This window comes from Crocodylus porosus, unplaced genomic scaffold (genome assembly GCF_001723895.1).
Source record: "Crocodylus porosus isolate Cpor-Errol unplaced genomic scaffold, CroPor_comp1, whole genome shotgun sequence".
In the NCBI taxonomy this organism is placed as follows: domain Eukaryota; kingdom Metazoa; phylum Chordata; order Crocodylia; family Crocodylidae; genus Crocodylus; species Crocodylus porosus.
The window spans coordinates 3,195,114-3,209,357 of NW_017728932.1; the positions used below are offsets into that span (position 1 = coordinate 3,195,114).

The window sequence follows — 14,244 nt, forward strand, 5'->3', positions numbered from 1 at the left end:
CCTTATCAGGGGCCACCAGCAGGGACTCGGGGAAAGTCTGTTCACCAGGGCCCCCCTTGGAGTCAACAGGAACAATGGCCACAAGCTGAGGGAGGATAGGTTTAGGTTAGATATTAGGAAGAACTACATCACTGTAAGGTTGGCCAGAGCCTGAAACAGGTTCCCCAGAGAGGTGGTGCTCTCACCTTCCCTGGAGGTCTTCAAGAGGAGACTGGACAGGCACCTGGCTGGGGTCTTATGTCCCCTCCCACCCCCAGTGCTCCTTCCTGCCCAGGGCAGGGGGTTGGACTAGATGATCTGTCTAGGTCCCTTCCCACTCATTGATTCTATGACGCTGAGGTGGGCAAAATGCAGCCTGTGAGCTGGATTTGGCCTGCTAGGCAATTCCCTCCGAAAGGAGTACTTTCAGGGCAAAGGTCAGGGGTTAGGGACTGCACTTTTGGTCTCTAGATGGCAACCAGGGGGTGGGGCATCTGTCAAGGGGCAGGGCTACCTGTGCAGCCCTTGGTAGCATACCAAAACTCATTAAGTGAGTTAAGGGACCTGGTGACTGTCTATAAACTCACTAGGGGGGACCAGAAGGGTTTAGGGGAGACACTGTTTCCCCTAGCGCCCCCTGGCATGACAAGGAACAATGGACACAAATTACTGGAGAGTAGGTTTAGATTAGACATCCTCAAGAACCACTTCACAGTTAGGGCAGCTAGGAGCTGGAACCAACTTCCTAGGAGCTGGCTCCTACCCTGGGGATCTTTAAGAAGAGGCTTGATGACTACTTGGCTGGACTCATTTGAATCCAGTCTTTTCTCCCGCCCAGGCGGGGGGTCGAACTTGAAGATCTACAAGGTCCCTTCTGACCCTGCTTCTATGATTCTATGATAAGTGGCCCACCAGCGGAAATAATTGCCCACCCCTGCCCAATAACATGAACTAATGGCTGTATCTGTGATTTGGGACCCGGATTCCTTGTCTCCCTTCCTGCTGGTCATGGATTGAGGCACCGGATGCAGTGTGAAGGCTGCCACACTGGAATGTGTGGTAGGGAGATTCTGGGCCCAGCTTCTTCCCACTACTCTTACCTTGAACACTGCCACCCACCCCCCTCCATTCCTGATGGAAATAGGTAAAAAGACCTATGAGAAAAATATTAACTAGTGGTAAGACACCTAATATGCAGCCTAAATTTTTTCACGTACAAGCCCAGTGGTCCAAAATGGTAAGAAAATAAAATATTAAAATGAATTTTAAAATGAGATTCACTCCTTTTATGCAGAAGTCCAGTGTTTGGGATCAAATGCTTGAACAAATCTGTTCCCAGCAGGCATCTTTGTGGAAAGCTGAGGCTATTAAGTGGGGAAAAAGGATACCTCTTTGCAGGTGGTGGTTAGAATAAATACAGGGTCAGCAACTTCTCCTTTATTGCCTTAAACTTTCTGTAGGTCTCTCACGCTGCCTCGTCTGGCGTGAGCCTTCCTAGCGATGCTAGGTTTTCCTGATGTGGAAGCAAAAGGGCTACATCTAGTTTCTTATCAAATGAGGTTACTTGACATTGCCAGAGGGGCTATGAAGCTTTGTCCTATTCCCAGTCTTGGCAACCCAAGGAAAAGAGACAACATGAATGTAAGAATCAATTTTGAGATTGGAACGGTGTGCCCCTTCCCCACCATTCCTGTTGTTTGCTTCCTAGTTAGGGCTCTATTCTGCTTTTCCCCTGTCTGAAATATCTGAAGTCTTGTAGTGGATCTTTAAGACAAGAATGGCTGATAACCAGAGCGTTCCTATTTTACTGTTCTCAGCCAATTGTTTTGCATGTGGACAGTAGCTGCTTTCCAACTTCGTATGCTACCATTTGATCTTGCATGTGCTCCCTGGGTCTCTCTTTAGGACTGGTAGCAATAATACTGGGTTTAGGGGGGGGAAAAAGATTTGTTTTTCTTCTTGGTTCTGATCAGGATTCTCTATTGAGGAAAGAGCTGAAGCGAACACCCAGAGTTATAGGTTTCCTAGGATATCTTGGATTCAAGATAAAGGAACAGAGGGTTCCAGGCAAATCAGTCATGGGTTTGGGCTGAGGATAGTTACAGTTGAATACAAAAGTCTCATTTCAGAAGAGGAAGATGACCATAATGGAAACAAATAGTGTCACAGAAAGATCCAGTTCTTATTGAAGTCTGCTAGGAATTCTGTTACCACACACAAGTATACTTCAATGAGCCCGAGTCCATATGGTCCAGTAATTCAGCATATGCCATCTGCTTCTGTCATCTCACCATTGCCAGAAATTAGCCACAGGACCTTCTTCATGGGAATGAATCCCAGAGAGAAAACACTGCATCCAGCAGCTGGAAGACCATGATGAGCTGAGAACTCGGAGCAGTGGTTCTGTCCTACATAACTGACTAAACATGTCTACAGTTAGTATGCCTGATTGTGTTCCCAGTCAGTATGAAAAATCCCTATTGGCTCTACCCCAAAGAGTCTCCTTTCCTGGGTGGAACAGAGCTTCCTGTGTGTATGTGCTCTGCCCAAGAAGGTTTAATGAAAACTAAGACTTGCATAGCAGAAGTTAGGTTAGCAAAGTGGCTTCTAAACCCAAAAATATCTTGCTCTTTGTAAGTCGGTTTGGTGGGTTATTTGATCTTTTTGCATCTGAAAGATAGTGTCTTGCAGCCTCTGTCAAGCCACTGTCAGTGCCTCATACAGTATGCGGTATTGAATGATATTTTACAAAACTGGAAGAGGTCCTTGCTTGTATTTGCACATTTTCCAGTTTCCCCAAGACTATACAAAAACTAGAAATGGGAGAAAAGGAGAGAGACTTCTTATGACTGTTTTTTATTCAAACAGGTAGTCCACATAAAAATATTTTTTTCTAATTTTGTTTTCTTTAGTTAAACAAACTCCAGCCCTTGCAAAGGCCAGAAATGTCAAGGCAGAAGTCTTGTCACATACTAAACAGGTATACTGGACTGCAATTAATAGTAATTCACCAAATTTTCAACATTCTGTGTCTGGTAGTGGGTAAGCAATAGGGCTGTGTGAAGCTTTGTGTGCTGATTCAATTCGGAGGAGATTCAGACCGATTCAGCAACCAAATTTCTAAATCCGAATCGAATCAGAAGACCAGTAAAAAGGTCCAAATCAATTTGAAGTTCTCCAGATCGATTTGGAAAAGATTAGGAGAGATTCGGAGATTTGGGCAGTCCCTGCTCGCCACCACAGGGAGCTGGACCCGGACTCCATGCCAGTAAGTAGGGGATGGGGTGCGGGGCCTGGAGAAGGGGGGAGAGAACCATGGGGGGACCCCCTCCAGGCACCATCCCCTGCCTGCTCTCCCAGCCCTGTCAAATAGCTACCCCACCCACCCCCAGTGCTCCTGCCTGGCCCCATCCCCCACCTGGCCCAGACTTTCAGCACTTTAAAAAAAATAATAAAATAAAAAAAAAAAAGCCCTGCATTCACTGGCTTCTGCAGCCGCTGTCAGGGCTTCTGGGGGCTTGTGGCAGAGCCCCCAAGTAGGGACAGCATGGATCGTCCCCCCACCTGGCAGGAACCAGTGAGTGCTGGGCTTTGTTGTTGTTTTTTTTAAGAGCCAGGAGCTGGGGCTGGGCGGGGCAGCCATTGACAGGGATGGGAGAGCGGGTGGAGGGCGGGGCCTGTTTGATTCGGAGATTTGGCCGATTTGGCTGCGGCCGAATCTCCAAATCGGATTTGACTGAATTGATTCGGGGCAGTGATTCAAATCACTGAATTGAATCGCTGTCCCTTTAATCAGCCAAATCCGAATCCAAAGGGAATATTAGCCACTTGGCACAGGCCTAGTAAGCAACTACATTTGAGCTCCTATTTTGATACTGTATCAAAATATAACAGGAACAGAAAAGTGATGTTTCTCTCCACAGTATTTTGATAGATACTGGGATATCATGTAAAGACATAGTCATGTGTTATAAAAGAATGTTGAAAATTAGCAGGAGAGCCAATGTGAGATGATAGCTGAAGAACATGCTTAAGTGGAAGGTTTAAAAAAATCAATCTGTTTATCAAAAAGAAGATTGAAGAGTGATTTGGTTATACCTTCATGGGGAGAGAATATAGACTTCTAGTCTTCCTAGCTATTGAAGGCAGGCATGGCAAGATTGAATTAATGAATGAATGACTGGAAACTGAAGACAGGCTTTCAGAATAGAAATAAAACTTATACTTTTAACAGTGAGTTTAACTCACCAATGCAGCAAACTATCAAGGGAAATCCAGGATTTCCCATCTTCTGATGTCTTGAAATCAAGACTGGGTCCCCTTTTGGAAATCATGCTTTAGCTGACCACATTTTTGTTTTTAGTGCAGAGGTAACTGGGTGAAATGTAGTGGCCTGCTTTACAAAACAGTAGATGATTTAATGTTCCTTCCCGTCTTGCTCTCAAGTGATACTTGCATAGCTCTTAAAGAGCTCTCATGATGTCTAATGCATACTGATTAAACTGTCTCCCCTTTCTTGTTCTAGCACATAATCTCCAACTATGTCTTCCACTTAACCTTTTTCTATTTTACCCTTAAAGGTACTCATTATCAGTTTTGAAAAAAGTGTAAGAGCTGTCTAGAGCATCCTGTTGGCAAACTTCTGTGGGGGCAGTAAATGATTAGAACACAAATTCCAGTTGGTGAGGCACAATGTTTAATTAAAATTATTCTGTCAGTTACAGGATGTAGTCCTGAAATGCTAAAAGGCTTGGATCATCCTTACTAGCCACAAAGATTATATCGCTATTGGCCCTGGGAAAAACTGGCATTTACTACAAAAGTTACATAGACCAACTAATATAGTAGGACCCAAATTCTTTATAGGATTAGGTACCTTACCTCCGTGTGAAGATGACAGTTCGTGAACTAGACGGGGCTGGGGCTGGGTGTCTGTGTGTGCAGTATAGCTATATGGAACCACTAAGGTGCTCTAGCAGTTGACTGTAGCTTTTTATGTCAAAGGGTGATGCTAATCCCGTCAGCTGCATGGGACCACTTATGAGCTCTTGCTTAGAGGAGAAGTAGCATGCTTTGAAGTAAAAATCACAGCAGTTAGCTGAACAGGTCCATTCTTAATTTGGCAACCATGGTGAATTAAGCAGGTTGTGAATCTTCCTCATGGGAAAAAATGGGGATTCTGTAATATCAGAAAGCTTTTGCAAAGAGTTCCAGATCCTAGAACATTTCCACTAGCAGGTTGAAATGTTCTCCATCACCTTCCAGCTGCAAAGCTGAGATTTAAGCTTCAAAAAGTACTGAAAAGATAAGGAAGACAATAAACTGTTCTATGGATAAACTCAAATAAATGTGATGAATATTCTACAACAGTAGACCACAGCGGAGCACCACAGAGAAAACATTGAGGAAAATTTGGAAGACGTTAGACCAGTGGTGGGCAATTATTTGGGCTGGAGGGCCACTTACAGTGCTGACCTGGCATGGCAGCAGGAGAGACGGTTGATTCTGTCCAGTCTTGGGCCCTTCTGCCCCTGCACCCACTGCTGGGGTTGCTCCACAGAGTGGGCAGGCAGAGTCTCAATGGAAATCAACCCAGAACCCCCACAAGCAGGGCACACTCAGATGGGATGGGGGCCTCAGGCAGGGAGCGTCGTCCGGGAGCAGAAGTAATAATGGCAGAGCATACCACAAATGCACCACCCTAAAAAGATGGACAGAACTAATGAAGGCACTTTATGATCTTCACGTGCACATGCCAAAAAAGAACAAGCCCCAATAGCTACATTCTTGGAACTAGACAGAATGCTAGAAAGGAAGGAAGAGTATCTGGAAAGCATGTTTTTACAGTTGAAATCCGGTCTTCTAATGGAAATTCCAAAACATACCTACTTAAATTCATTATTCAGATATACACATAAGGAAAGCTTCTAGATGACTTCAAGAAATCAGCCCTCATTCCTGTACCAAAAGTTGCCAATGCTAAACATAGTAGAAAAGATCTGACTATACGCTTGATTTAAACCGTGCTCTTTACAGCGTTGATGAAAGTTGTTGCAAGGCTATATCAACCTATTAAGACAATGAATCAGCAAAAGTCAGTTGAAAAGGCTTTTTATTAAGATCCAGCCTGATAAACTAACGCACATTCTTATGTTGGCTCTCAAGATTTCCACTCAACATAAACATTTTTTAAAAATTGAACTGGGGTAGGAAGTAGTCATGTGAATAAACTTAGTGTAGCATCAAGGAAGAAGAATGCACCCCTGGTGTGCAGTCTCAAAGATCATGCAACATATGCACAAGAAAGTGCTTTGATTCCAAATGGGAAATCCAGACTAGTGGAAACACACTGACCTCTTTCCAGTAGTTTCAACTAGAGTATAACTCCAGAATATGCTTAGTGCCTTGAACAATACAGGTTTCCTTCACTTTATGCAGGTTTTATATGTGCAAATTCACTCTTATGCGATGACCCTTTTTATACCAAAAATTTGTTATATGGGAGGTAAATTCACTCTTATGCGACTGGTGTGGTGCAGGCCTGCAGTCGGCTGCTTTATCTGCAGTGCATTGTGGGAGTGACACACACCAAAATATAGTCTCCTGTGTGGATCTGTGCTTCTCACTCGTTGTCCGCAACACGTTTCTGTACTTGCCATCCCCATTATGGTAACATTCACCACCACCCTGTGCTTGTGTGTATTGTCTGCTGTTGGCGAGTACCAAAATTGCTTTGTAAAAGTGGTAGAAATTGATCTAGGGGTCAGTACAGTCGAGGTTTTGGAACATATCCCTATTTGTCACCTTGTAAAATGGGTTCCCTTTATGTGAATTTGAGTTGCACGCCATTTTCCAGGAACACATGTACATCATAAAGCGAGGGAAAACTGTACCAGCAAGCAGTATGGTAGGACCAAATGTTAAAGCTATCATGCATTTCAGTAAAGCAAAGGTGGGAATTGTCTGTAGCATGATGGCAAAGTGGTCAGCTAAATGAAGAGACTTGTTTGCATAATAAGTTTGATATAGAAGTTAAGGATAGTTCTGGCCAAGAGTTCATTTTGCAATTCCAGAGTTTTGTGTTAGAGAGAGCTCAATTTATACATCCACCTGAGATTACTGAAATGTTATCTATTCAACTTCCTGCCATAGTTATAAAAGTTCAAGACTTAAAATGTTCTTATTCATCCCTGGTGTTCTTCCATGACATCAGAATTCAAAAATATTGAAAATGGGCTGAACGTTCAGAACCACAAAAGTAGGTATTGCGAAGGATGAATTTAAGGCACTGCTATCTAAAATACTAGGTTAAAAAAAAGTAATTTTTGTATTTGTATGCATAGCAATAATTTTTCTAGGGTGACATTTCTTAACAGTTGTCAAAGGACTTTATTTTAGCATGTGCACGGGATAAAGGGAAAACCAACAGAGGTGAGAGGGGTGTAGAAGTATTGCAAAGGGGAGAGGTATTCAGAAGTGAGCAGACATTTTGTGGCTTTGTAATGACTGTAAAAGATGGAAGGTGGTGGGCAACAACCAGTGAACTGGAAGTGTTGGAATAAGCATACTGGTGAACAGAATAACATTCCTGAAATAAAACCACCCTCTCATTCCCTCCGGGTTATTTTACTAGGAATGTTGGTAAAATTGTCACCCCTCTCAATAGGTCTTTCAGGATTAGGCTTCGCTTCTGTGTATTGCAGTTACAGGCATGAGACTAAAAGATTAGTGAGGAAGGTAGAATTATAATTATTGATTTTGTTAGCATAGCAATGTAGACTATCCAGTGCTCAGTGTCACACAGACCTTTGCATATTTTGTTTACACTTCCCTTTAGTTTTGAGCCTCAGTATTTAGCTCTAATCCGATGAGAAAACAATGGCTAAATCTATCACACTGCAGTTTACTTGTGGCTTGCCATCTTTCTGCTTGATTGCTGCTGAACAGGCTAGTTTTGTTATGGTGGAATTTTCCTGCTGTTCCACTAAATGCACCAAGTACCAGGAACAAATGGATTTGTATTACTTTGTGCTTTATTATACTTGGCAGAGTGAACTAACTGGTCAAGAAAGGGTGCTGTGAAATGTCATGCGTAGCTGGGAAGGAGGTTGTTGGAAAAGCTTTCTAAAAGTCCTAAAAAAAAACTGGTTTACTATGAAAAGCTGTAGGGATTTCAAATCCACTGACCTGGTGCCAGGGTAGAGTGGTTCAACTGTAGAAACTCAACTTTTGCTGTATGTTGAAAGAACATAATTGACAGGCTGACCAGCTGTAGGCTGTGGAAACATGTTTGTACAATGTGACACCAGCTACTCCTGGTAGGCAGTGAATCTACCATGTATGTGGCAGTGGTTCTTTTGCTTGCAGGTTTTATTTTAGCCTGTTTAGATAGGCAAACCTGACAGTGGCAAAATGCACTAGGAGTAATTAGCCAACTGGATTTGGCTTAGTTTAGGAAAACCTTCTCAAAGCCTGAACACCTGTTGAAACTGGTATTATTATCCAATATTTCAAGCATTTCCTCTCTAAAGAAAAAGAATATGCCAAAACAACTGCAGTATTTTATTAGCTATCTTTATTCCCAGCGGTTGTGTTCAAAACAAATGTTTGTCAGCAAATTAACTAGACAGTGGGACTATAATGAGAGCGAGTGGGTGGGTACCATTTGCAGTCTGCAATCTCATTTTATATTTGACGCAACTGAGTGTATGTTTCTAGCCCAGCAGCTGCCTGGGAGTCTCTGCTATTAGATGAATTGTTCCCTTTTGATCGTTTTTATTTTTATCCTTGCCAAGACCTTTGAAGAGAAGGTATAAGTTCCCTCTACTACACACACAAATATAAACTAAAAATAAGTTCCCTGGTTGTTGCTTGAACAAAAACTTTGATTTATTTTTGGGTAAGGAATTCCAGTGACTGCTGACGATGATTCTGCTGGAGCTGTCACTTTAACTTGGAAAGGTTTTGCTATGTTTTTGAAGGAATGTCAGAGCACATAAGATATTGGGATATCAAGGCCACCTTTCAACATTTCTAAATTTGAGGACTTATTGCATTTCCTTTTTTCAATTCTTGCTGTTTTTACCTGACTCCCTTTCCCCTGTTCTCTCAGATCAGTCATTTCATTCTCTTATCCTACTTCAATCTTTTGGGGACCTACTTTTGAGAAAATAAACAATATTTCTTTATAGTTTGACTATAACCAAAGTATGTAGTATAGTAATACTAGCAAGTGCTGCTTTATCAGTAATTATCTAAAGCTTCTAAAGCATATAAAACAAAAAATTATAGTACTGCATGTATTCCACTTCAAAATTTGAGAGTTTAAAAAGGTGATCAGTGGCTAAATTTGCATCCCAACTGAATGATCTGTCTTTTTCTATACTATCTAGCATCAAGGTGCAAAATGTTCAGTACAGTATTTTAATTGGAGAGTCCAGTACAGATTTCTGAAAATTGTTGATCATCCCTGATCCTTCTAAATACTAAGGAGGAAGACCTACTAGCTTTCTCCTTCTAAAAAACGAAACAAAAAGCAAACATTTAGCCATGAATTTGAAACATCATTGCCTTGAATGCATTACATGACTTTGGCCCTTCTCCTGGAGTACTGGCTCTCAACCAGAGTGCTGCTGCCTTGAGATCCTTTCAGGAGTGCCATGCAGTGTTAACATGTTAGCAGGGATGGGCAAAATTCAGTCTGCGGGTCAGCTCTGGCCCACCAAGGCATTTTGTCCAGGTCCCAGCTGGTCCCTTGCCCGCACCCAACCCAGGCGTGGGGGCAGCTTGGGCTTCAGCGCATACAGCCGATCTCACCATCCTCAAGTGTGCAGTAGGGCTGGGAGTGGGATGGTGGCCAGACTGTCTTCTCAGCAGCCCCCACAGTTGTGGCTCCTTCAAGCTGCCACTACCAGTCTCTGCTGCCAGCCTTGGTCCCATTGGACAGAGTGGGTGGGCAGGATCCCTAAGGAGATTAGCCTGGGACCCACACGGGCAGAGCATGCTTGGATAGGCAGATGGGATATGGCTGTGGGCAGGCAGAGAGCAGCATCTGGGAGCAGGATGGGCAGGCGAGGCCAGGGCTGGGATTGGGATCGCAGGGCAGTGACAGTGTGGGGCCAGGGCAGAGCCATGATCCAGTGCCTGCACAGCCCTATGATGGGCGCCATTTCCACTGACAGGGGCAAGCAAGGAGTGAATTGTGGCTCTACCCCATGCCCCAGCCCTGCAGTGTCATGGCCTTGTGATCCTGGCATTGTCCTGCCCTGTGTGCCCACCCATCCTGCTTCTGGATGCCATTTTCTGCCCGCCCACAGCCCTATCCCATCTGCCCGGCCACATGCCCTGCCTCCTTGAGTCTCAGCCACTCTATAGAGACCCCAGGATTGCTGGGCAGTGATGGTACAGGGCTAGGACCTGATCCACTCCCTGCGCTGCACAGTCCTCCCCACAGAACCAGCACCCATTGCAGGGGCATGTGGGGAATGGATTTCAGCTCTGCCCCAGGTCGCAGCCCTGCACGGTCACCACCCCACAGTCCCAGCCCTAACCACCTGTCCCACTCCTGCATACTGCTCCCTCCCTGCCTGCCTGCAGTCTCCTCCCATCTGTCCAGCCAAGTGTGGGGCAGAGCCACTTAAGGAGTTTTGGTGAGCTGTCATGGTGTTCTCCAGCCCAAATAATTGCCTACCCCTGATGTTAGGTGTATAAACATGATTCACAAGCTAAATATAGAGATTTTAAATAGGAATCTGTAGTATTTTAAAGCATTTTGACTTGTTGTCGTCTTCCTGAGCTCTTTGCAAGAAAATAATTGCTCTGTTTTTCTGTAGTAAAAAACAGAGAGAGAATTAAGATCTGATATTACTCTGAGGGGTGCCTTGCGTCTATAAAGATTGAGAGCCACTGCCCTAGACAACACTACAGCTAGCCAAATAGTCATAGAACAAGATTATAAGTAAACGTACAATCTGGCTATATTGGCATGTGTATTTTGTTTGTGTTTCTGGTGGGGTGGAAGGCTTTGCCATAAAAACAGAGTGTTTGCTGTAACATGTTGTTCACCGACTTCAGGCCCAGGAGGATGCTGAGAAACTGCGTTCAGTTGTGATGCCAATGGAGAAGGAGATTGGAGCTTTAAAGGAGAAACTGATAGAAGCTGAAGAAAAAATAAAAGAACTGGAGGCTTCAAAGGTGAGACAAAATTTCAACTCTGCTGCTTGCACCATTGCTTGTTCCACTGACGGATGCAACTAGTGACAAACTGCAACAGATACACAAATTGAGATCTCGTATGAAGTGCTACACCACAACTTATCGTTGTCCTCATACATAATACTTGTTCTATACATACTAAGTGCGTTTGTCTTGAGGATATGGTTACGTGCACAAACTATCCAGGCATAATCTAAATTATGTGAGCTTGGTAAAACACCTGTAAAAATAAAGCACTAAACAGATGGGCATACTGTGTTTGTCCCTTTCCATCAAGCTCAGATTGCACTAAGGGGCTTCTAAGTCCATGAAAGTTTCGCAGTTAAGCTTTTATAATCTAGAACTGGGACTTCCCCTTCATAGTTTATTTTGACTTTTAGTAGATCAGACTGCTCATAAAACAAGGTATTAGGTCCAATTTGTTTGTCTTGCATTGACACTTTTTAGCAGCACCTTTCAAACTTTGCTTAGAGTATAAATCAGTTCTCTAAAACTCCTACTTGCTCTCTCAGGCATGCCAGAAGACATGTTTGACCCAAATTTCTCTATTGGGGAATGCATGGTTATTGGTTGTAGCTGTGTTGGTCTAAGGATATAGGCAGGCAAGGTTCTTTGGGTAGATGTGATATCTTTTATTAGACCAACTAAATGGCTGGAAAAAAGTTCTTCTCAAGCTTTCGGGCACAAACGTCCTTCTTCAGGCATTGAGAGACTCTGCTGTTGTTCTGAGTTCTCCAAGGTAGAAAAGAAGCCAAAAGTATTAGAAGAAGTCTGTGAAAATGTAAATAGATGGAAATTTGGAAGACGGTAGGTAGAGCTAGGAGGGGAAGTGGGGGAAATGTGTGAAGGTATCTGGTGAATCAGAGGTCAGACAGGTTGTAATAAATCCAATGTCTATATTAAGTTCATGATTTTTTGTATCCAGTAGATTTATAAAGTTCATAGGCTTGTCTACTAAAGGTGTTTTGTAAGTTCCCTTTAAGGTTTTATGTTTCTTGTCCTGGCCTGGTCTATCCAAGACAAGAAATGTAAAACCTGCCAACACATCTCTACCACTCCCACAATAACTATGCCCCTCAACAGAACCATCACCATTTCTGGATCTTACACTTGCACCTCCAGAAATGTAATAAATCTTGAATAACATCTGGAAAATTTGTCCTCTTATGAAGTTTATAATGATACAGACTAACTCTCGCCAAATGGCAACTCTTGCACTACTAATGCAGAAAGCCACAGTGTGTAACCTTGGGTCCAGACAGCCTACAAGGTGGTGAAAAGCAGCATCCAGTGACTCTGTGAAACTGCAGGATTCTGTTGTTGTATAACTGTTGTTTTGTTTGTTTTTAGTATCCTATAGGTACTAACATATAGTAGCAAAGAGTTACATTTATAATATAGCTGGATGCATTTTAACCCTTAAACCCAAGTGGTCCTTTCACCCCTGGCAGATTGCTAATGTGCTCTTGCAGTTCTGTGAATGTGATGTTGGAAGCTCCAGATCAGTTTTCCAGCTTTCTGCTTGTAGTTGTCAAAAATGATGTTACTGTGAAGCATTTAAATTGTTAACTGACATCTTGCCCTTACTATTAGACAAAAACTAGCAAGCTGGTGTTAAAAGAGTATGTAACCAATACCTGCCTTTAGTGAGCTACTATGAAGCATCCAGAATTCAGCAAATATCTGTGCAAAAGTTGCTATTATGATTTACTGGTAACTGTTGAATCTCCAAATATACAGAAATGTGGGTTTTCCAGAAAATTTTGAATTGGAAAATTTTCCAGGACCCTGAATAAATCAGATCACGCTCTAGTATGTTTGTTTACTAAATATAAGTCAAATAAAAGTAAAAAAGTATCCCCATGTTAATTTTATGTCTCAGCCACAGGTATTTGAACTGAAATACTCAATTAGGAAAAAAATTATATATAGCACACTTAATGTGATTTAAATGTTATACTCAAACAAATCCAAAGTGTTATATGGAAAGAAATTATTGGTATTGGAAAACTTGTAAAAATGTAAAGACAGTACACAATAACATGGACTTCCCTTTGCATTCTTTGTTTCAATTTAAGGAAAAAAACCAAAGCCACTAAACCCTGTTGACACTAATTTTAGCATACCCAAAGAACTGTGCATGACATGCTATGGTTGTCCACCCATCTACTTCAACAGAGTTTCTCTCTCTTTCACTGAGGTCATTGTGGCACCTCCAGTCTTATTGTCACTGTCTATAGAATCACTTGCACTACTTATTAGTTCCATTTCAGAATCAGATTGAGGCAAATCTTATTCAGAACTACTTGACCACATTCTCTTTCACTAAAGGATGGTTTTACCAATGAATCAATGGGCAAGGGCAACTTATCATCGCACTGCATCTTCTTCATTAATTGTGCTTCTGACTGATTCTCCAGAAGCAAGAGATTTCGAGAAATAGAAAACAAGCTTAGCAGTTCATTCATTTGTTAGTTTATTCCTCTTTTTGGTCTTGATTGAGCTGAAAGCCTTCCAGTTCCGCTCACAAGAAGCTGCTGTTGGTGGAATGCTTAGGATCCTTAGAGCAATCCGGGACAGCAGTCAGTGTTACAGTATCTCTTCCACCGTGTGAGAGGAGACACATTCTCTGCTGCCCGCCAAGTGACGTTTTTGCTCCAAAGTTTTTCTTTTGCATGGTACTTGTCAATGTCTGTCACCACAGCTATTTTGTCAGTGTTGGGAACATTCTTAGCTACTTCTATAATTGTATCAAGAGCAGTAGATAATTCATCTTCTGATAAATGTTGTCCTCTGTGTTGAGGATCCAAAAGGTTTGCTGCCAGATGAACTGGACGAGAGCAAAACTCAGATCTCTTAGAAAACATTTGTTTTACTACTACTACTACTACTACTACTACTACTACTACTACTTTTTTGGATAGAGGTTTCATAGATTTCATAGACATTAGGGCTGGAAGGGACCTCGGGAGATCGAGTCCAGCCGCTGCCCAAAGGGCAGGAAGTCAGCTGGGGTCATAGGATCCCAGCAAGATAAGCATCCAATTTACT

The 14,244-nt window shown here is 42.7% G+C and overlaps 1 protein-coding gene across 1 annotated transcript in view; it reads left to right on the forward strand.

Annotated features, from left to right (window-relative positions):
• The window catches only part of RABEP1 (rabaptin, RAB GTPase binding effector protein 1), a 91,019-nt gene that overhangs the window by 42,557 nt on the left and 34,218 nt on the right, over positions 1–14,244 (forward strand). The window contains exon 5 of the mRNA XM_019545438.1: positions 11,053–11,172. Coding sequence (XP_019400983.1) covers positions 11,053–11,172 — 120 coding nt within the window. The remainder of the gene's footprint in view (positions 1–11,052; positions 11,173–14,244) is intronic.